The 22,529-nt window shown below is 47.7% G+C and overlaps 3 protein-coding genes across 6 annotated transcripts in view; 2 read left to right on the top strand and 1 right to left on the bottom strand.

Moving 5' to 3' along the window:
- Positions 1 to 637, top strand: part of LOC120996592 (interleukin-1 receptor type 2-like) — a 40,861-nt gene extending 40,224 nt beyond the window's left edge. For both annotated transcript variants that reach the window (XM_040426623.1, XM_040426624.1), the window contains one exon: positions 200 to 637. In XM_040426623.1, the coding sequence (XP_040282557.1) occupies positions 200 to 413 (214 nt within the window). In that variant the 3' untranslated portion in view covers positions 414 to 637. The remainder of the gene's footprint in view (positions 1 to 199) is intronic.
- The window catches only part of LOC120996590 (transmembrane O-methyltransferase homolog), a 372,830-nt gene that overhangs the window by 208,874 nt on the left and 141,427 nt on the right, over positions 1 to 22,529 (top strand). The window lies entirely within an intron of this gene.
- The window catches only part of NUMA1 (nuclear mitotic apparatus protein 1), a 64,046-nt gene continuing 43,765 nt past the window's right edge, over positions 2,249 to 22,529 (bottom strand). For all 3 annotated transcript variants that reach the window (XM_040426575.1, XM_040426577.1, XM_040426576.1), the window contains exons 22-26: positions 20,926 to 21,062; positions 20,601 to 20,837; positions 20,410 to 20,514; positions 19,808 to 20,026; positions 2,249 to 3,629 (exon numbers count right to left, since the gene is read on the bottom strand). In XM_040426575.1, the coding sequence (XP_040282509.1) occupies positions 3,597 to 3,629; positions 19,808 to 20,026; positions 20,410 to 20,514; positions 20,601 to 20,837; positions 20,926 to 21,062 (731 nt within the window). In that variant the 3' untranslated portion in view covers positions 2,249 to 3,596. The remainder of the gene's footprint in view (positions 3,630 to 19,807; positions 20,027 to 20,409; positions 20,515 to 20,600; positions 20,838 to 20,925; positions 21,063 to 22,529) is intronic.

Here is a 22,529-nt window from a genome sequence, read left to right as displayed (position 1 = left end):
GTGCACATACATTACTCACAATGACTGCACCAGCAGAATAGTGAGTACAGCTCTGGAGTATAATACAAGATGTAACGCAGGATCAGTACAGGATAAGTAATGTATGTACACAGTGACTGCACCAGCAGAATAGTGAGTGCAGTTCTGGAGTATAATTACTTGGGATCAGTGTAACATGACGGTGTTGGTTAATTTGCAGGGCGCTCGCAGTAAACAGGACGGTGGAGCAGACTCTGGAGTTCACGACAGTGCAGAGCGAGGACTTCGAGAACACGTTCACCTGTGTGGTGCAGGATCCGTCAGGAACAGACGTCAAACACTTTAACCTGAACCCAGAAAATGATGGTGGAAGAATCATTTACAGGTTAACGATAAAGAAGGCTGAAAAAGAACCAGATTCAGACAGACAATGAGAGCGATGGCGGTCAGCCACGGGGGCCAGGAAGGAAAGTGTGTTAGAGGGCCAGTGACTACAGAGCGCGCATTCACAAGGAGTCATGTGGTGTCCAGGATCAATGACCTGCAGGGGCAGGACAACCAATCGCTGCTCCTCATCATCATGGCGGCCGGACCAACGGACACATCTGATAGTGACACAAAATACTGAGACGAATAAACACGAGCCGTCGTCCAATCACTGATCATAATATGTGTGTGTCATATGTCCACTGCAATCATGGACAAAAGGAAGGTAACCTGCAGCATCCAGAGCTGATAATGGTGCTGGAGCGTTATAAGAGGAGCGGCTGATATCAGACACATCTTATTACAGTACTGCAGTGTTATAAGAGGAGCGGCTGATATCGGTCCCATCTTATTACAGTACAGCAGTGTTATATAAGAGGAGCGGCTGATATCAGTCCCATCTTATTACAGTACAGCAGTGTTATAAGAGGAGCGGCTGATATCAGTCACATCTTATTACAGTACAGCAGTGTTATAAGAGGAGCGGCTGATATCAGACATCTTATTACAGTACAGCAGTGTTATAAGAGGAGCGGCTGATATCGGTCCCATCTTATTACAGTACAGCAGTGTTATAAGAGGAGCGGCTGATATCAGTCCCATCTTATTACAGTACAGCAGTGTTATATAAGAAGAGCGGCTGATATCAGACATCTTATTACAGTACAGCAGTGTTATAAGAGGAGCGGCTGATATCAGACATCTTATTACAGTACAGCAGTGTTATATAAGAGGAGCGGCTGATATCAGTCACATCTTATTACAGTACAGCAGTGTTATAAGAGGAGCGGCTGATATCAGTCACATCTTATTACAGTACAGCAGTGTTATAAGAGGAGCGGCTGATATCAGTCCCATCTTATTACAGTACAGCAGTGTTATATAAGAGGAGCGGCTGATATCAGACACATCTTATTACAGTACAGCAGTGTTATATAAGAGGAGCGGCTGATATCAGACACATCTTATTACATACAGCAGTGTTATAAGAGGAGCGGCTGATATCGGTCCCATCTTATTACAGTACAGCAGTGTTATATAAGAGGAGCGGCTGATATCAGACACATCTTATTACAGTACAGCAGTGTTATATAAGAGGAGCGGCTGATATCAGACACATCTTATTACATACAGCAGTGTTATAAGAGGAGCGGCTGATATCGGTCCCATCTTATTACAGTACAGCAGTGTTATAAGAGGAGCGGCTGATATCAGACATCTTATTACAGTACAGCAGTGTTATTAGAGGAGCGGCTGATATCAGACACATCTTATTACAGTACAGCAGTGTTCAGACTACTAGTTGGGGTGTATAACACAGGATCTGTGTGATCGGCCATCTCACCATTGATTGCTCAGATAATCTGTTGGTCTCAGGCTGACAACAGGGGAGAACAGCTGCAGATTATACACAATATAACACACAGACTTCAGGTGTAATGTCTCTTTAAATCTCTGTATAATCCTCAGAGACTTTCTAGATTCTTGGCTCTACTTTATTTGCAGAGTCACTTTCAAGTCTACATTGTGTCTCCAGTCGCATCCAGAGCTGTATTCACAGTTCAGCAGGTCAATAGTTGTCGGCAGCCATATTTCAGTAATGTCTTGTGTGAATTGTCCTGTACAGCGCCACAGCAGATGCTGCACCAGCAGGGGGTAGTAGAGAGCATCTAGCATGACAAGTACAACACCATTGTGACTACAGCTCTGGCAGTGAGTGGAGTACAGCATGAAGTATTTCAGAATCGGGTGCGCACTCCTCCCAGTAGGTTCAGCCATTGAAAATAAAGACAGCATAGACGCCGGGATCACGAGCGGGTAACTTTATTTACAAAAATAAAAATGATAACAGTGCAAATCTCAACGATTACACCAATATGGACAATGACCCCCATCATCCAGGTCGCTTACATCCCATTTGTACTGAGTGGGAGAAAGTGATCACATGGAATAATTATAAAAATATAGAACACAAAAAAATCCTAAAATCTACAAAATCAGACGATCACGAGAGCAGGACTCCACCCTGCACAGCCACGCGCTGCGGCGCCATTAAAGGGGGTCATTAACTATGAGCATTGATGGTGTATTCTCACTATAGACTGGATTGGACAATAGACCAACAGGGACTCCACTCGTCACAAAAACTGGGGGGATGCCGGGTGCCAACCCTACAGGGCGAGACCCCGGAATTGGTGGGAGTAGAAAAGGGAGCGGGGCAACCGTAGAGGAAAGGAGATGATCAAGGGGCGACTTGCTGGGACGTTTTTTCTCAACTCTCGGCGTACGGACAATATAATCTGATGCCTGAAATCTGTCAACGCTGCGTCGACAGACCTGCCCCTAACAGAGGCAACACACTGCACAGGAACGGAACCAGCAGGGGACTGGGATAGAGGAGGTGTAGCTAAATGCAGCTCTGGAGGTGAATGGAGTAGAACACAACTGGAGATGAAGACAAGATACAATAACTTGAACCTGATGAGGACGGACGATAAGGAGCCATCATGGCGGATGTGAGAGCCTCTCTTCAGTCGCGGTGTGATCGTCATGTCTATGGATATAACGCCCTCTGTGTAGAGATCCGCGAATCCATGTCTCAAAATAAAAATAGTCGCACCTAGAGCGCAGCGGGCCGCGTTCCTGCAGTACCGGGCTCAGGCGTGTAATGTTCAGTATAACTGGGGGACATGATGAGGGGTGGGGGCCTAGATAGGGCAAAGGGTTAATTCAAAGAGGGGCAATTGATGAGGGAGCTGTGGAGAGTGGGGGAGGGCCCCACCGCTGGTTATTACTCTCGTCATGGGATCGATGTGCAGGAGACGGCGAGAGGAGCCCCATAGGCAGAAACATTTTTAATAAATAAAAAAAAATTGCTAAATTACAGAGCCACAGCAATAAGGCACTAAAAGAGTTCTGTAAAATAAAACCGCCTGCTGTACATACGAGGCGAGAGCGTGAAATGCAAGCACTGATACAGATCATCATCCTCCCCCTCATCCAGTGAGCGAGGCCGGCCGCCCCCGATGTAGCCTGACCATCTAAGAAAAGAGCGCGCGGCCGTGGTAGACTCACTGTCCGTCAGCTTCAAGTCCGTAGAAATTTAAAGCTGCTCCTTCCAGGCATCGTCCTTACTTATTTCTTTTCTGACTCCTCTCAAAAAACTGAAATAAAAAAAAAAAGGGGAGACAAAAAATAAATAAATAAATAAATAAAAAATTAACAAGACAGCGGCGCGCGTGCGCAGGACAGTGCAAGTCACCGGAAACTGACCACCGTGACTTCAGAAGAGGTGATTGTGGACAACCCCTGTAAGTACCCAGAGGTCGAGAAGAGCTCAGACCTCATCTTCCATCCAGGTGGTGACCCCCACACCAGGTAACACCCCCATTAGTGCAGGTACCTCACCCCACTCACCTCGCTGGCACAGGAGAAAACTCACAACCATTAAACTCCAGAGACGGATTACAGCGCAGCCGGCAGACACTGTGGACCCCAATAGAAGTTAAACGGAAGGCGTCACAGAAAATGTAGGCTTTTTAATTTTTGGTGATTGCTAAGAAATGTTCCAGGTCACTAGACCCTAAATAACATTCTGTACAGGTTACAATAAATCTGTTGCACTCCGTGTACCAATGATAAGACCAAGACGCACAAGCTGTAGTACATACACAATATTCATGGGTGACGTTTCACTCGCAGGCCTTCCCCGGCCCATATGGGGCGCTTTCAGGTTTAAATACAGGAAGGAGGGGAAGAGTCTAGGTGTACTGCGCGTGCGTTCCACCGATCCCGGAAGTTAGGGGCCCGTGGAACGCACGCGCCGTTCGGCAGTGTAAGAAAATAAACTACAACCTGTGAGCGTAAGAAGGAAACTGTCCCGCGTTCGAGATGGGCGGTGTAAGGAGATCCCCGCACGAAAGGAGGATGGGAGCGGAATAAACTGCTACTTGGACGAACCCGGGGGCTGTGCACACGCAGTCTACGTGCGTCCCACATGCTGACGTCGCAGAACGCATCGGCCCGATTCTGCGTTCCACTGGCCATACAGGGTCCTTATTGTGAATTGTGTCGGTAATTACTAAGGAAAGAGGACGTAAGGGAGGGAAAAAAGTAGAGGAGATGTAGAAGAGGACGAAAGGAGGGGAAGAATAGTGAACGATGTACATGGTGGGCGATATGGAGAGAAGGTTATCCTGCAGAAGTAGAGTCAAAAAATATGTGATGGAATAAAGTAAAGAAAAAAGGAGGTGATGATAAGAATGAGGAGTGACTAAAAGTGGAACGAGAAAATAAAAATAGGATGGGAAATGAAAATAAAAAAAATGGGGAAAAATAAAAAATGGAAAATAAGGTAAAAACAAAAATGAAGAGTAAGGTGAGGAACGAATGAGACAAATTGAAGAAAATGGTAAAATAAAATTAAATAAGATGGAAAAGTAGAGTGAAATGGAAAGGGGCAGGAGGAAGGCAGAGCTATTCTTCCCATTCACCATCTTCCCCTCTCTTACGTCCTCTTTCCTTAGTAATTACCGACACCATTCACAACAAGGACCCTGTATGACCAGTGGAACGCAGAATCGGGCCGATGCGTTCTGCGACGTCAGCATGTGGGACGCACGTAGACTGCGTGTGCACAGCCCCCGGGTTCGTCCAAGTAGCAGTTTATTCCGCTCCCATCCTACTTTCCTGCGGGGATCTCCTTACACCGCCCATCTCGAACGCGGGACAGTTTCCTTCTTACGCTCACAGGTTGTAGTTTATTATCTTACACTGCCGATCGGCGCGTGCATTCAACGGGCCCCTAACTTCCGGGATCGGTGGAACTCACGCGCCGTACACCTAGACTCTTCCTCTCCTTCCTGTATTTAAACCTGAAAGCGCCCGACCACCTACAGACGCTCTCTACACACATGTACTGTACGTGATTCCTCCATCTTCATGCCATCACACCTGCGGCATAGGTAAGTAACTTGGATCCAATATGGCAAAACAGTTTCCTATACGGGACACTAAGTGCACCCATGTATTACTTGTGCCGGCCCTTTCCTCAATATCCCGCACAGTATACAATCTGTGGCCTCTGAATAAACCTTCACGCTGTGGAAACCACTTCCATGTCCCTCCTGGTTCTGACTCGGAGCTCATACAGGACCAGTTACCACCACAGGAATCCTCCTCCTCCTTGTAAATCGCCTCTAGAATGTTGCTCTATGAAAACTGTTTTCTGTAGAGATTTCCACAGTACATCTTATGGGTACGTCATCAGGTCCTTATATATGGGCCGGGGAAGGCCTGCGAGCGAAACGTCACCCATGAATATTGTGTATGTTGTTTCATAAAAATTCTACTATCAAGACCAAAACGCACAAGCTGTCGTCGTGTTTATCTCATAACATTCTGTACAGGTAACTTTTCAGTATCCATCTCATCATCATCAGGATTACAATGGCAGATAATACCTCTGTATGAATAACAGGACTCAGCATTCACAGTAGCTGATATCACAGCTTATCAGCTCCCTCCCTGCACAATGACCTCCCCACAGAAGATTCTGTCCTGTGCATTGTTTCAACGGACGGTGCAGCAGCTCTCCAAGATCAGGACCTCTTGGTATATGTTAGGCCTTGTGCTTGGTGCGAAAACTGCACAACTTTAGTATTTTATTTTTTTGTAATACAAATAGAAACATAGAATGTGTCGGCAGATAAGAACCATTCGGCCCATCTAGTCTGCCCAATATACTGAATACTATGGATAGCCCCCGGCCCTATCTTATATGAAGGATGGCCTTATGCCTATCCCATGCATGCTTAAAGGGTTTCTATCACTTCGTATGCCATAATTAGCTCTCAGACACTAGCGATCCGCTAGTGTCTGCTCTGGCCAACCATCCCAATATAACTGCTTTTGGGGCAGCCGTTTTGCTAAAAAAATAACTTTTATAAATATGCTAATGAGCCTCTAGGTGCTATGTGGGCGTCATTAGCACCTAGAGGCTCCGTCTACCTTCATACACAGCCACCGCCCAGCGCGTCCCTCCAGCCCGCCCAACTCCTGCTGAATGCGATCCTCCGTGTGACGCAGCGGACGAATTCTCGCGCATGCGCCGTGCGCGGCTGTATTCGGCGCATGCGCAGTGAATGTCTGACCGCTTCCCTGCTCAGACATCTCCACTGCGCCTGTTCCTCGGAGCACTATGACGTCGTCGGCGCAGGCGCAGTGGAGATGTCTGAGCAGGGAAGCGGTCAGACATTCACTGCGCATGCGCCGAATACAGCCGCGCACGGCGCATGCGCGAGAATTCGTCCACTGCGTCACACGGAGGATCGCATTCATCAGGAGATGGGCGGGCTGGAGGGACGCGCTGGGCGGTGGCTGTGTATGAAGGTAGACGGAGCCTCTAGGTGCTAATGACGCCCACATAGCACCTAGAGGCTCATTAGCATATTTATAAAAGTTATTTTTTTTAGCAAAACGGCTGCCCAAAAAGCTCTTATATTAGGATGGTTGGCCAGAGCAGACACTAGCGGATCGCTAGTGTCTGACAGCTAATTTTGTCATACGAAGTGATAGAAACCCTTTAACCACCTCCGGACCGCCTAACGCAGGATCGCGTTCCGGAGGTGGCAGCGCTGCGCAGAGTCACGCATATACGCGTCATCTCGCGAGACGCGAGATTTCCTGTGAACGCGAGCTCACAGGATCGGAAGGTAAACGAGTGGATCTCTGGTCTGCCAGCGGCGATCGTTCGCTGGCAGGCTGGAGATGTGTTTTTTTTTAACCCCTAACAGGTATATTAGACGCTGTTTTGATAACAGCGTCTAATATACCTGCTACCTGGTCCTCTGGTGGTCCCCTTTGTTTGGATCGACCACCAGAGGACACAGGCAGCTCTGTAATAAGTAGCACCAAGCACCACTACACTACACCCCCCCCTGTCACTTATTAACCCCTTATTAGCCCCTGATCACCCCATATAGACTCCCTGATCACCCCCCTGTCATTGATCACCCCCCCGTCATGCTGCATTCAGATGTCCGTATGATTTTTACGGATCCACGGATACATGGATCGGATCCGCAAAACACATACGGACGTCTGAATGGAGCCTTACAGGGGGGTGATCAATGACAGGGGGGTGATCAATGACAGGGGGGTGATCACCCCATATTGACTCTCTGATCACCCCCCTGTCATTGATCACCCCCCTGTAAGGCTCCATTCAGATGTCCGCATGATTTTTACGGATCCACTGATAGATGGATCGGATCCGCAAAACGCATACAGGCGTCTCCCTGGAGCCTTCCAGGGGGGGTGATCACCCCATATAGACTCGGTGATCACCCCCCCCTGTCATTGATCACCCACCCCTGTCATGCTGCATTCAGATGTCCGTATGATTTTTACGGATCCACGGATACATGGATCGGATCCGCAAAACACATACGGACGTCTGAATGAAGCCTTACACGGGCGTGATCAATGACTGTGGTGATCACCCCATATAGACTCCCTGATCACCCCCCTGTCATTGATCACCCCCCCCCCTGTAAGGCTCCATTCAGACATTTTTTTGGCCCAAGTTAGCGGAATTTTTATTTATTTTTTTCTTACAAAGTCTCATATTCCACTAACTTGGGTGTCAAAAAATAAAATCTCACATGAACTCACCATACCCCTCACGGAATCCAAATGCGTAAAATTTTTTAGACATTTATATTCCAGACTTCTTCTCACGCTTTAGGGCCCCTAGAATGCCAGGGCAGTATAAATACCCCACATGTGACCCCATTTCGGAAAGAAGACACCCCCAGGTATTCCGTGAGGGGCATATTGAGTCCATGAAAGATTGAAATTTTTGTCCCAAGTTAGCGGAAAGGGAGACTTTGTGAGAAAAAAATTAAAAATATCAATTTCCGCTAACTTGTGCCAAAAAAAAAAAATTTCTATGAACTCGCCATGCCCCTCATTGAATACCTTGGGGTGTCTCTTTCCAAAATGGGGTCACATGTGGGGTATTTATACTGCCCTGGCATTCTAGGGGCGCCAAAGCGTGAGAAGAAGTCTGGTATCCAAATGTCTAAAAATGCCCTCCTAAAAGGAATTTGGGCACCTTTGCGCATCTAGGCTGCAAAAAAGTGTCACACATGTGGTATCGCCGTTCTCAGGAGAAGTTGGGGAATGTGTTTTGGGGTGTCATTTTACATATACCCATGCTGGGTGAGAGAAATATCTTGGTCAAATGCCAACTTTGTATAAAAAAAAAAAATGGGAAAAGTTGTCTTTTGCCAAGATATTTCTCTCACCCAGCATGGGTATATGTAAAATGACACCCCAAAACACATTGCCCAACTTCTCCTGAATACGGCGATACCACATGTGTGACACTTTTTTGCAGCCTAGGTGGGCAAAGGGGCCCATATTCCAAAGAGCACCTTTAGGATTTCACAGGTCATTTACCTACTTACCACACATTAGGGCCCCTAGAATGCCAGGGCAGTATAACTACCCCACAAGTGACCCCATTTTGAAAAGAAGACACCCCAAGGTATTCCGTGAGGGGCATGGCGAGTTCCTAGAATTTTTTATCACAAGTTAGTGGAAAATGATGATTTTTTTTTATTTTATTTTTTTCCTTACAAAGTCTCATATTCCACTAACTTGTGACAAAAAATAAAAACTTCTATGAACTCGCCATGCCCATCAGCGAATACCTTGGGGTGTCTTCTTTCCAAAATGGGGTCACTTGTGGGGTAGTTATACTGCCCTGGTATTCTAGGGGCCCAAATGTGTGGTAAGGAGTTTGAAATCAAATTCTGTAAAAAATGACCAGTGAAATCCGAAAGGTGCTCTTTGGAATATGGGCCCCTTTGCCCACCTAGGCTGCAAAAAAGTGTCACACATCTGGTATCTCCGTACTCAGGAGAAGTTAGGGAATGTGTTTTGGGGTGTCATTTTACATATACCCATGCTGGGTGAGAGAAATATCTTGGCAAAAGACAACTTTTCCCTTTTTTTTATACAAAGTTGGCATTTGACCAAGATATTTATCTCACCCAGCATGGGTATATGTAAAAAGACACCCCAAAACACATTCCTCAACTTCTCCTGAATACAGAGATACCAGATGTGTGACACTTTTTTGCAGCCTAGGTGGGCAAAGGGGCCCACATTCCAAAGAGCACCTTTCGGATTTCACAGGTCATTTACCTACTTACCACACATTAGGGCCCCTGGAAAATGCCAGGGCAGTATAACTACCCCACAAGTGACCCCATTTTGGAAAGAAGACACCCCAAGGTATTCCGTGAGGGGCATGGCGAGTTCCTAGAATTTTTTATTTTTTGTCACAAGTTAGTGGAAAATGATGTTTTTTTTTTTTTTTTTTTTCTTACAAAGTCTCATATTCCACTAACTTTGACAAAAAATAAAAACTTCCATGCTGGGTGAGATAAATATCTTGGTCAAATGCCAACTTTGTATAAAAAAATGGGAAAAGTTGTCTTTTGCCAAGATATTTATCTCACCCAGCATGGGTATATGTAAAATGACACCCCAAAACACATTCCCCAACTTCTCCTGAATACGGAGATACCAGATGTGTGACACTTTTTTGCAGCCTAGGTGGGCAAAGGGGCCCATATTCCAAAGAGCACCTTTCGGATTTCACAGGTCATTTTTTACAGAATTTGATTTCAAACTCCTTACCACACATTTGGGCCCCTAGAATGCCAGGGCAGTATAACTACCCCACAAGTGACCCCATTTTGGAAAGAAGACACCCCAAGGTATTCACTGATGGGCATAGTGAGTTCCTAGAATTTTTTATTTTTTGTCACAAGTTAGTGGAATATGAGACTTTGTAAGAAAATAAAAAAAATAAAAAATCATCATTTTCCGCTAACTTGTGACAAAAAATAAAAAGTTCTATGAACTCACTATGCCCATCAGCGAATACCTTAGGGTGTCTACTTTCCGAAATGGGGTCATTTGTGGGGTGTTTGTACTGTCTGGGCATTGTAGAACCTCAGGAAACATGACAGGTGCTCAGAAAGTCAGAGCTGCTTCAAAAAGCGGAAATTCACATTTTTGTACCATAGTTTGTAAACGCTATAACTTTTACCCAAACCATTTTTTTTTTTACCCAAACATTTTTTTTTTATCAAAGACATGTAGAACAATAAATTTAGAGCAAAATTTATATATGGATGTCGTTTTTTTTTTGCAAAATTTTACAACTGAAAGTGAAAAATGTCATTTTTTTGCAAAAAAAAATCGTTAAATTTCGATTAATAACAAAAAAGTAAAAATGTCAGCAGCAATGAAATACCACCAAATGAAGCTCTATTAGTGAGAAGAAAAGGAGGTAAAATTCATTTGGGTGGTAAGTTGCATGACCGAGCAATAAACGGTGAAAGTAGTGTAGGTCAGAAGTGTAAAAAGTGGTCTGGTCATTAAGGGGGTTTAAGCTCTGGGGGCTGAGGTGGTTAAAGATGACCTTTCACTAGTTTAAAAACTAACTATATCAGTGGGCAGAGCGGCGCCCAGGGGTCCCCCTGCAGTTACTAGTATGTCTGGGCGCCGCTCCGTTCGCCCGGTATAGGCTCTGGTGTCTGCAGCTCCCTCTTTTGTACTGGGCAGAGTTTTTGTATTAGGGTTGTCCCTTGCTGCAGCCTGGGACTCCCAGGCTATGAGCTGTGCGCTACGATTGGCCAGCGCTGCAGCAAGGGACAACCCTAAAACAAAAACTCTGCCCAGTACAAAAGAGGGAGCTGCAGACACCGGAGCCTATACCTGGCGAATGGAGCGGCGCCCAGACATACTAGTAAGTGTGGGGGGACCCCTGGGCGCCGCTCTGCCCACTGATATAGTTAGTTTTTAAACTAGTGAAAGGTCCTCTTTAACCTCCTTCACTGTATTTGCAGCTACCACTTCTGCAGGAAGGCTATTCCATGCATCCACTACTCTCTCAGTAAAGTAATACTTCCTGATATTACTTTTAAACCTTTGCCCCTCTAATTTAAAACTGTGTCCTCTTGTGGTAGTTTTTCTTCTTTTAAATATTCTCTCCTCCTTTACCGAGTTGATTCCCTTTATGTATTTAAAAGTTTCTATCATATCCCCTCTGTCTCGTCTTTCTTCCAAGCTCTACATGTTAAGGTCCTTTAATCTTTCCTGGTAAGTTTTATCCTGCAATCCATGTACTAGTTTAGTAGCTCTTCTCTGAACTCTCTCCAAAGTATCAATATCCTTCTGGAGATATGGTCTCCAGTACTGAGCACAATACTCCAGATGAGGTCTCACTAGTGCTCTGTAGAGCGGCATGAGCGCCTCCCTCTGTCTACTAGTAATGCCTCTCCCTATACACCCCAGCATTCTGCTAGCATCTCCTGCTGCATATGAGAAAATGAGATATGAGAAGACATTCCCTTTAATGGGGTCTGCTGGACGCCACTGGGGTCAATCAGATCACTTATTTTTCATTTCAGAAGTAAAAAAATAAATAAATTGACAGCCTAGGGCCTATGATTACGCAGGGGATTTGGTGCTCGGTATCAGTAAAACAAATGCATTAAGAAATGAATCCGAGCAGAACGTTGTACCCAACAGACAAGATAAGAACAAGGTGCAGTCCCTTAAACCAGGAGCTGCAGATTTTATTTTTCATTTCAGCTTTTTAAAAGCCACAACTTGTAATGTTCCGTCAACACGTACAGCAAAAGGAGCCCCCATAGCGCTGAGATGTATTTTTTCTAATCCTTTCCAAAAGGATTTTCTGTTTTTCACTCCCTGATTTTTATATTTTTCAGTTCACATAGCCACATTGTAGCGTTTTTTAAATTTTTTTATGTGTGATGTGTTGTACTTTCTGCCGACATTATTTTATATTGCATACAATGTTGTGGGAAGCTGGAAAAAAAAATAAAAAATTCCAAATGGTGTGGTGGAATGCAGAAAATAAAAATGCGTCCCCTATGAGATAAAACGGACCCGTCCCCTTCATTCCCCGGGTCAGTACGATTACAGCGATACCACATTTATATAGTTTATTCTGGCGATTTAAAACTTAAAAAAACAAAAACTTTGTAAAATAATTCTTCTCATCACCATATGCTGACCTCCATAGTTATGTCTACAGAACTGGGCGAAGGCTCATTTCCTGCGGGGCTATCTGTGGTTTTTATTGATACCATGTTTGAGTGGGTGACTTTTTGATTTAATTTTTAATAAAAAAGCAAATCTAGGGTGAGCATGTAAAAAAAAAAAAAAAAAAAAAAAAAAAAAAAAAAAAAAAAAGATTCCGCCATTGTTTTCTGGGTTTTTGTTTATACGACGTACACCCTGCACTGTAAGGGCTCATTCACGACCATGCTTTGGTTCCACATTCGAGCCGCATTTTTTGCGGGTCAGGTGCGGACCCATTCACTTCAATGGGGCTGAAAAAGATGTGGACAGCACTCCGTGTATTGTCCGCATCCATTGCTCCATTCCGTGGCCCCGCAAAAATTATGAGTCTGGTCCTAATCTTGTCCGTTTTGCAGACCATAGGCATTTCTATAAAGGGCCGTCCGTTCCGTAAATTGTGGAAGGTACACGGGCGGCATCTGTGTTTTGCGGATCCGCAACAAGCCCTACGAGACATGGTAACTATGTATTGTAAGGGTATATTGTAAGTACTGATTGGTTCTGTCCCATTCTGTGTAATGATTTGCCTTGTAATCTAGTAGCCACCCCCCATTGTGCTGATAAGACCACATTCCTGAGTGATCTCAGACATGCCTGCTGCACACTGGAGGAGGGGTTAACAGGTTTACACTTTGTGACACATTCACTCAGGGCACGCCATTGAAGACTTCATTCTAGATAGGATGTGAGTATTGATTTGCCCTATTTCTTGTACACCCTGGGGTGTCGTCCATGTGCTACGACATGACAACCGGAGGGCCTCCACACATTGCATATTTAGTTTAGCGATATTTACTTTTTATTATTCTGTATGCGATTTGTTTGTGTTATCATATATAATCACTTGCGTAAAGCTTATTCATTCTCAAATCTTTTGAATTCACACTTTATATTGCAGGTTACTACAACATTTGTTCAGGTTTTTTTTTTTTTAGGGTTTTTCTACTTTTGCATAATAAAACTATTAAAAAAAATTATAATAATTTGCACGTGTCACCACATTGAAAGACCCAGAACATTTTTGTCCCCCAGTGTATGGAGCGGCCTGCAGCGCTTGCATTGTGTGGGACCAGCTGTAGCTTTCATAGGTCCCAATTTGGGGTAGAAACTACTTATTGAGGACTTTTTATTAGTGTTTTATTAGCTTATGCTCAGGCAATAAAAATGAACTTGAACCAGCAACTTTACCTTAAGCTTTTTTATATTTCTTACAATGTTCACAGCACAGGACAAAAAAAAAAAAAAAAAAAGGAGATTTTTGTGAAACTCACCTGTAAAATCTTTTTCTCGTCTTTTCCATTGGGGGACACAGACCATGGGGTATAGCTTGAGGTATTAGTAGGAGGGACACTATGCAAATGAAAGAGCTCCTCCTCCTCGGGCTATACCCCCCGACTCCACCAGGAGGAACTCAGGCTTTGCACAAGCAGTAGGAGAAGGAGCAATAAAAAATTATGGAAACCATCGGACCAAGCCATAAGGTCCAACCATAAGCAAAAACTGAATTGAAGACCCCTCCTGCAACAGACAGAATGGGTGGGAGCTGTGTCCCCCAATGGAAAAGACGAGAAAAAGATTTTACAGGTGAGTTTCACAAAAATCTCCTTTTCTCGTGCTTTTTTCCATTGGGGGACACAGACCATGGGACGTCCTAAAGCAGTCCATGGGGTGGGAAAAAAAAATCTCAGCACCGCCAGGAGGAACGTCCAAACGGTCAAACAGGAACCACAGCCTGTAAAACCCTGCGGTCAAAGACAGCATCAGGGATGCAGCTGATAAAACTTCGTAAAGGAAAGTAAGGACGACCAGGTGGCCGCCTTACGCAGCTTAGACGCAGAGGCACGATTGCGCCTTGCCCAGGAAACCTTCACCACCCTAGTGGCGGGAGCGGCATTTCGTGCCGGGGGAACCCTAACACGAGCGTGACAACAGCAGAGCGGATCCATCGCGCCACAGTGACCTTGGAGGCCGCCAGGCCCCTACGAGGTCCCTCAGGAACCACAAGGAGGAATCAGAACTGCGGACGTAAGCCGTAGCCGTGAGATACACTTCCAAGGCCCGGACGACAGCCAGGGAGTGTAGAGCGCGTTCCCTGGAGTTTGCCGGAGAAGGGCAAAATGAGGGCAGGACAAGATCCTTGCTAAAGGTGGAAAGAAGAGACCACCTCGGGCAAAAAAGGAGGGAACCGGACGGAACACAACCGTATCCTGGAGAAAAACTAGAAAGGGGCTCCTGGCGGGAAAGAGCGGCCAGCTCAGACACCCGTCTGATGGGAGATGTGGCCACAAGGAAGACCACTCTCCAGGTAAGAAAGGTCAGGGAGACCTCTCTCAGAGGTTCAAAGGGGGCCGTCTGCAGAGCACGCAGGACCAAATTGAGATCTCAAGGAGGCAAAAGTGGAACATACGGGAACCGAATGTGCCACCCTCTGAAGAAAAAACCTTCACAGGACCCATAAGAACAAGGGACCCTTGAAAAAGGACGGCAGCGCCGAAACCTGACCTTTCAGGGAACTCAGCGACAGTCCCATCTCAAGTCCGGACTGAAGAAAAGACAGCACCATCGGGATGGAAAAGCGAAGGGGAGGGAACCCCGAGTTCTCACAAAAAGTCATGAAGGCCTACAAGGTACGATAGTAATCCGGAAGGAAGCCGGCTTCCCCTGATCATGATTCTAACCACCGAATCAGAGAATCCCCTCTTCTTCAGGATGGCGGTTTCAACAGCCACGCCGTTAAACGAAGAGACCGTAGATTCCGGAGGAAGAGAGGACCCCGAGACAGTAGAACCTCCCTGTCGGGAAGAAGCCATGGGGCATCCGCCAGCATCCGAGAACCATGCGCGGTTAGGCCAATCTGGGGTGATGAGGACGGTCGGAATCCCATCCACCGCAATCTTGCGTAGACCCCTCGACAGAAGAGAAGCGGAAGGAAGACATAGAGGAGGCTGAAGACTTGCCACGGAGACACCAGCGCGTCCACCCCATACGCCTTCGGACCTCGGGCGCGAGCCGGAGACCTGGGAGCTTGTTGTTGAACCTATGACGACATCAGATCCACATCCGGACGGCACCACCCGCCACGCACGTCATCGCAGACACCCGGATGCAGAGACCCTCGCCTGGCTTCACCTTGTTTTGACTTAGAAAGTCCGCAGCCCAGATGCCTATTCCCGGAAGGAATACTGCTGGCCACACCGGAACGTGTGACTCTGCCCACAGCAGAATTTTATTTATTTAATTTATTTTTATTTATTTATTTATTTTTTTTTTATATACTTCCCGCATCACTGTCCGGCTGCGGTCCCACCTTGATGGCTGAAGTAATTCACTCTCAGCTCAAGGATGTTGATAGGGAAAACGATTCCGTCGCCGACCAAACCCCCAGAATCGAGTGGGACCGGAGAACGCCGCCCCAGCCAGAGGCAGGCATCAGTGGTCCAGGAAAAGAACGGGAGTAACGATCTTCCCGCCGTCAGGTTCATAGGGAGCCCACTAAAAAAGAGCTTCCTGGACCTGTAGAAAAAAAACAGAACGCGCCACCTGCAGATGTAAGCGTACAGACCACGAGAGGTCTCGTCCCAGAGGGAAAGATTTCCTGTCGCGGCGACAGAGTGTGAGAAAAAACTGGACATATGGTACGGCTTCGGAAGAGGCCACCACAAGACCGAGGACCCGCAGGTACCCCCGAAAGGAGAGACACAGGGAGCGCAGAAGGTGCGACACCGCTATTTGGATCCAGAAGACCTAGTAGTCTGAAAGAAAAAAATCTCTCGGTCAAGGCATCCAAAAATATCCCCTGAAGGAGAGCTTCAGGGACGGGAGAAGAAGGATCGTAGAAGTCGATCAACCATCCGAGCTGTTTCATTTGAACAGTGATCCGGACGCCAAGAAATGTCCTTGGTGCGAAGAAGAGCCATCAAAGGCGCTAGGATCATGGTACAGACCCTAGGGGCAGTCGCTAACCCGAAAGGGAGGGCGACAAAAATACATAGAGTCAGCCACCCATGGCAAGCGCAGGAATCGTTGTGAGATTCTGTGATCGGGCCATGCGGACAGGCGTCCTGGAAGTCTACGGACGCGAGGAATTACCCCGAAGAAGAGAAACAATAACGGAGCGGAGGGATACCAATTGAAACCTCCTTATCCGGAGGAAAATTTTTTTTTGAGCAGCTTCGGATCCAGGGTCGGACGCACCGACCCCTCCTTCCTTGGAACGATGAACAGGTCTGAAAAGAAACCCGTGCCCTGTTCCTCTGGAGAAACCGGGGTAATAATACCCCTGGTCCAGAAGGGAAGAAACTGCCATCCAGAGATCCGAGGTGGAACGGATCCCCCGGAACGGTGGATGTAAACTATCTTGTAACCCGACGTTACAATTCTTAGAGCCCAGGCGTTCCTGAACATGAGCCCTCCAAACCTGTGGAAGTAGCAGCGAGGTCGACTGCGTCCTTGGACACCATGACGGCTGGGGCTTGAAGGGGGGAGGTTCCTGCGGGAGTCCTGTAGCCCCCCAGCGGTGGGGCAGCGAAAGGACTGGTACTGGAACCGGAGGACCCGGTTCGAAAAGGACGTTAGGACGTAGGTGTGGAATGTAAGAGTTCTTGCCCCCAGATAGCGGTAGAGAAGAACTCGTCCAGCTGAGCCCTAAAAAACCTGGAACCCTCAAAAGGGAGGTTAGTAAGGGGACACTTTGAGAAGCGTCAGCGTCCCACACTATCAACCCAACCTCTCTGTGCAGAATGACCGAGAGGGCTGCAATGCGGGTTAAAGAGGGAATCAATGTCCATGGAAGCCTCGCAAAGGAATTTGGAAGACAGACACCTGGGGAACCAAATCCGGTGTGTCAGTAGATGCCTCATGTTCCGCCAGGTTCAGGTGGTGGCGCTGCAACCACACTTAGGGAGAACACTGACCTAACGTGCCTTTCGCCAGAGATAAATGGCTCTTGAGAGAGAATCGAGGCGCCTGTCCCGAACGTCCTGCAGAGAGGAGCCGGTAAGGACAGGGAAGGCCGTGATCCTGGACACTGGGGGATCCACCCTAGGGGAGAAGACCAGCCCTCCACACTGCTCAGTCGTAAAAGGAGGATCCTGTCCCAGGTTCTGGGTATGACCGCGGAAATTCCTCATGGATAGGAAAAAATGCGGCAACCTATGGCTTCTTGGACAGAAAACAAAAAAAGGGGGGAACTCCCGCGTAGAGGAGAATCCCCTTGGAGATTACAGGTATCACGGACAGCCGCTACCAAGTCCGCCAAACGTGGGGAGCTTAGGCGGAGGGACCCGCCCATGACCTCGTCCGAGCCGGACAATCCCCCTTCAGACCTGCGCTCCTTAGGGGGGAGAGAGTCGTCTGAACACACCTCTAGACGAGGGGGGGGGAAAAACGGAGTCATCCAAGATGGATGCTACCGCTCACGCTGCCTCTCATTAGTCAGGCGACCTCAGCGGGAACCACTGCGGGGAGACGGAGTGGTAGGGGCCACTGGATTGGCAACTGCCATACGGTCCAAAAAGGACATGGCTGCCTTGGCGACTCAGGCCAAATCAGCGGCCGCGCAGGACCTGGCAGATGCCCAAGCGGGTACCGCCAGCTCTGCTGGGACAGAAATAAACATTTTTCCCACTTTTTTTTTTTTTTTTTTTTTTAAAAGGCTGAAAGTGGTTTGAACTCAGAAAGCCTGGACTGGGGCAACAGCCTTATCACTGAGATACCAGCTTGCCTTAGGAGCTGGGTTGGGCAGGAAGGAGATCCTGTCCAGGGCCAGGGCAGGAGGCACAAACACCAGTGGTCTAACAGGACCCCATTGGAGCCTGAGAAGGTGACTTGGCTTAGGCATGATAACAACTATGCAAGAATTTACAGCTGCAGTTAGAGAAAAGAAACCTTACAAGTGTCTTCTGGGAATCGAACTAGAGATCGTTCACATCAGAAGCAAGGCATTTATACACACACACACAGCTAGACAGCTGTTCAGAGAAGCAGATTGAATAGGGTATCACTGAGATACCTGCTGTTCAGAGAGAAGCAGGGGAGCGGATAGGAGCGTGGGAACCTTTGTAGCAGACGGAGGAAGATGCCGGAGCGAAGCGCTAGGCTCCGCCCCCGGCCGCGCTAGGCTCCGCCCCCCGGCCGCGCTAGGCTCCGCCCCCCGGCCGCATCATAGAAGCGCGAAAAAATCGCGCGCTCCACTCCCTGTGATTCTGAAAACATGTCCCCGTGCTGAACACAGCAAAGCGGGGGTTAAGAAGGAAGCACGCCTGCCTGCAGTTGCAGCCCTTGTTCTGTCCAAGGTTAGCAGGCGCCGTCAGGGAAAAGTCATGCCTCATAAAGGGGGAGCAGAGAGTCCCAGCAGGGAGATTGGCCAGTATAGTGCCTCCATGCCCCAGAAACCCCGGACAGAGAAGATCCTCAGTTCACCCAGGCGGCCCATAGACATAAGACAGGGAGGGGAGGGGAGGGGAAGCAGAGCGATTGCAGTTATACTTATCTGCTCCTGCAGTCTTCTCCCTCCGTTCAGGACCAGCAGGGCTCACCTCTTCAGACGTCTGACTCCAGGAGTGCAGTGCTCTGGGAGGAGGGCAGCAGCAGGTGACCCAGGAGCTGGTGGGATGCCGGAGCTAACAGGTCGAGCCCGGTTCCACTTATCTTCTTGGGGGGAAATGGAGGCAGCCAGGCAACGTCCCAAAGACGGCGGCGGGCACTCCATGGGGGACCAGGAAGGCGCCATGCCGACCTGTGTCCCCATCTAGAATAAAAATAACAAAAAGGAGTAGAATCAGAGAGTGTCAACCTCCTTCACCAGACACTAAGCAAAGACTGAGTTCCTCCTGGTGGAGTCGGGGGGTATAGCCCGAGGAGGAGGAGCTCTTTCATTTGCATAGTGTCCCTCCTACTAATACCTCAAGCTATACCCCATGGTCTGTGTCCCCCAATGGAAAAAAGCACGAGAAAGTTCCCTTTTACAGTAGAGTCGGGATACCACAGACCGGCACTAACCACCGGTGGTCTCTAACCACTTAGACGCTGCGGTCACCATTGACAATGGCTTTTAAGATGTTAACTGCAATCCTGGGAGTAAGAGCAGGCGTCAGCACTGGTTGTCATGAGGAGCCCCCCACCCCCGACCCTCTCACATATCACTAGTACTCACCTTGTTAGTCTTTGGAGACTTTGCTGCGGCCCGTGGGGACTTCCTGCTGGGGGACTTGCGGATGCCGAGGTTGGGGGATCTGCTGGTGCTTCCACGTCCCTGGGGGGTAGACTTGGGGGTGGACTTTTTATTTAGACCTCTTTTAAGCAAACTGCTCCCCAGCTTCTTGGGGGTATTGAGAATGCTGAAGGCCATGGTCTGCCGACGGCTGGTATTTGACTAATGGAAGAGAGAAGAAAGCTACATCAGAGCAATGTAAACCAACCATGGGGAAACGGGGAATGTGGAAGGATCACTGTGATCTTCCTGTATAGCACCAGAGCTAAAGGGTACCTATTACCAGGAGACCCATGCACCAAGCGTGTGGCATCCGCTACCCACCATGGGTTTAACGGGCAGTCAGCGACACTAAGGTATAGGTCACATCTGGATTGAGCTTCCCATCAAAAATAACTGATGTTCAACAGAACTGACAATCATTTCTGACAGATTAGAACAGAAAGCTCAACATGGACGTCAATGAGCCCCGATATGGACATACAACATGGCTGGGACATAGAAGTCTGAATCCAGCCTCATGTCCAGCGTTTGCCGTCTCTTACTTGCTGGCTGATATTGGCTTTACGGTCTGCGACAGACAATCGCCGGGACTCCGGCTTGTCTTTTGGGGTGTTTGGTCGTGGAAAGCAGCTTGCTGATTTCTTCGACTGTGAAGGGACAGAACATAGAATCCTTGTTAGATATAAGTATAAAGAAGTGTAAAACTAGAACATTCCCCTCCCCCACACCTCACCTCTGGGGTGTCGGGTCCATAGTGAGTTTCCTCGGACACCCGCTTCATCTGCTGCCTCGTAGTGATCCCGCTTCCTCCCCACGAGTGCTCCCCTCCACTGGACCCCAGGGTCATCCTCCGTGTGCTGCCCATGGACTCCTGGATCTGTGAGGGCAGCAGTGTGGCTCGTCGCATTGTCTCCTTGGGGTCTCCGGTCTTCACCTCTTCATCAGTTATGGTCGAGGCCAGGACAGACGGCTGTGGGACAGACACAGATTACTGATCCTTGATTCTCCAACCTCAGCCCCCACTTTACCCCAGAGGCCAATACACAGAACAGACATACCCTAGACTCCACGGGGTAGCAGGTCTTGAGGTGGGGGGGACAGGCCCGATTGCGCTGCTGCAGTTCTGCGATCCTGGTCCAGTCTTCCTGTGGGTCGGGCTCATCCTGGCACGTGCTCAGATAGAAGCTGTTCCGACCTGAAGATACACAGTAAACTGTAACATCAGCAGCTGTAGTAACTCCCATACGTATAAGAGCCCTCCTCTCTATTACTGTGTCTCAAACAGGTTTATACTCGTCACCAACCACAAGGGGGCGCACACAGATCCTTACAAACACTCCTGGTCCCCGCTAGGTTCTTCTCGCTAGGAATTACGTTCTACTTTGGGGGCAGAGACTTGGTTTTCACCTGGTACCGAGACTGATGCAGCCTCTTTTCACTACTGACATTTTACTCGGCGGAAAATGGGAAACAGAAAAAAAAAATCTAAAAACTTTCTTCATTTTCTCGTTTTGTAGTTTATCAGTGTAACCAGCGGGATCAGAAAGCGATCCCTGCGCTCTCCTGTGAGTAATGATGCCACTAGGTACATTGTTATGGAACAGCAAATGTTGATGGTGCTAGAAAGGGAAAAAGCAAACTAGTGACAGGAGTAACCACGGGGCGCCAACGTGACATTCTGTGACTGGAGGCGTTCTTGTATGCATCATCCGTGTAAAGACGGGTCCATGCTAGAGTAGGTGGTGTTGGGAGGATGAATCTTTTTTTATGTATTTCACATACTTTATTTATTTTGTCATTTTTACTTTTTTTGGGTGAGGACGACGCAGGGATAACATGACCTGCGCTCCCCAGCACTTTTCCGTATGCAGATCACAGTGATATAATAGCTAGTGGACAGTAGATCCCTATTCGCAGTGAGAAGGACCCCGGTCATGACTTCTCAGCATGCTCCTCGTCCCATCAGACTGATCACGTCAATGAGCCATCAGAGGATTCCATGGGAATGACCCTAACACAGGAAGGAAGCCCCCTGCATTCAGGTCTCATTGCAGATTATGATTTTATCCTGTTTTGTGCCCAGGAGCTGGTCCCGTCAGCGCGATCTGGCTGACACTGATGTTTAATGCTAGAGCACTGCCATTAAACAGATGTGTTGGCAACATGAAGGGGTTAAAGGGTTGCCACAAGACTTAGGAGGACCTGTCACCTCTCCAGACACGCGTCTTAATAGCTTCATGCATTCCCCGTGTAATCATTTTATAGCCTCTATTCTTATGTCTCTGTGTTGTGCCGTTCCTTTATTATTTCCATTAGAAGTTATGAATGAATTGCCAGCAGTCTGCAGTAAGGGTACAGAGGGGGGTAACCAGTCGGGGGGTGTACCTGCACAGACTCCCTCTATGGAGTCAGCGCTGCCATTGTTACCTCCCCTCTGTACCCTTACTGCAGACAATTCATTCATACCTTCTAGCAGGAATAATAGAGGAATAGCACAACATAGACATAAGAACAGATGCTCCAGAATGTTTATTACATGAGGAATGCATGGAGCTATTAAAACAGACATGTCAGGAGCGGTGAAAGGACCTGTTTAACCACCTCAGCCCCCAGTGCTTAAACACCCTTAATGACCAGGCCACTTTTTACACTTCTGACCTAC

The sequence above is a fragment of the Bufo bufo genome, chromosome 3, assembly GCF_905171765.1.
Source record: "Bufo bufo chromosome 3, aBufBuf1.1, whole genome shotgun sequence".
Taxonomy (NCBI): Eukaryota; Metazoa; Chordata; class Amphibia; order Anura; family Bufonidae; genus Bufo; species Bufo bufo.
Note: the sequence above shows the minus strand (reverse complement) of the source record. Positions and strands in the feature narration are given on the sequence as shown.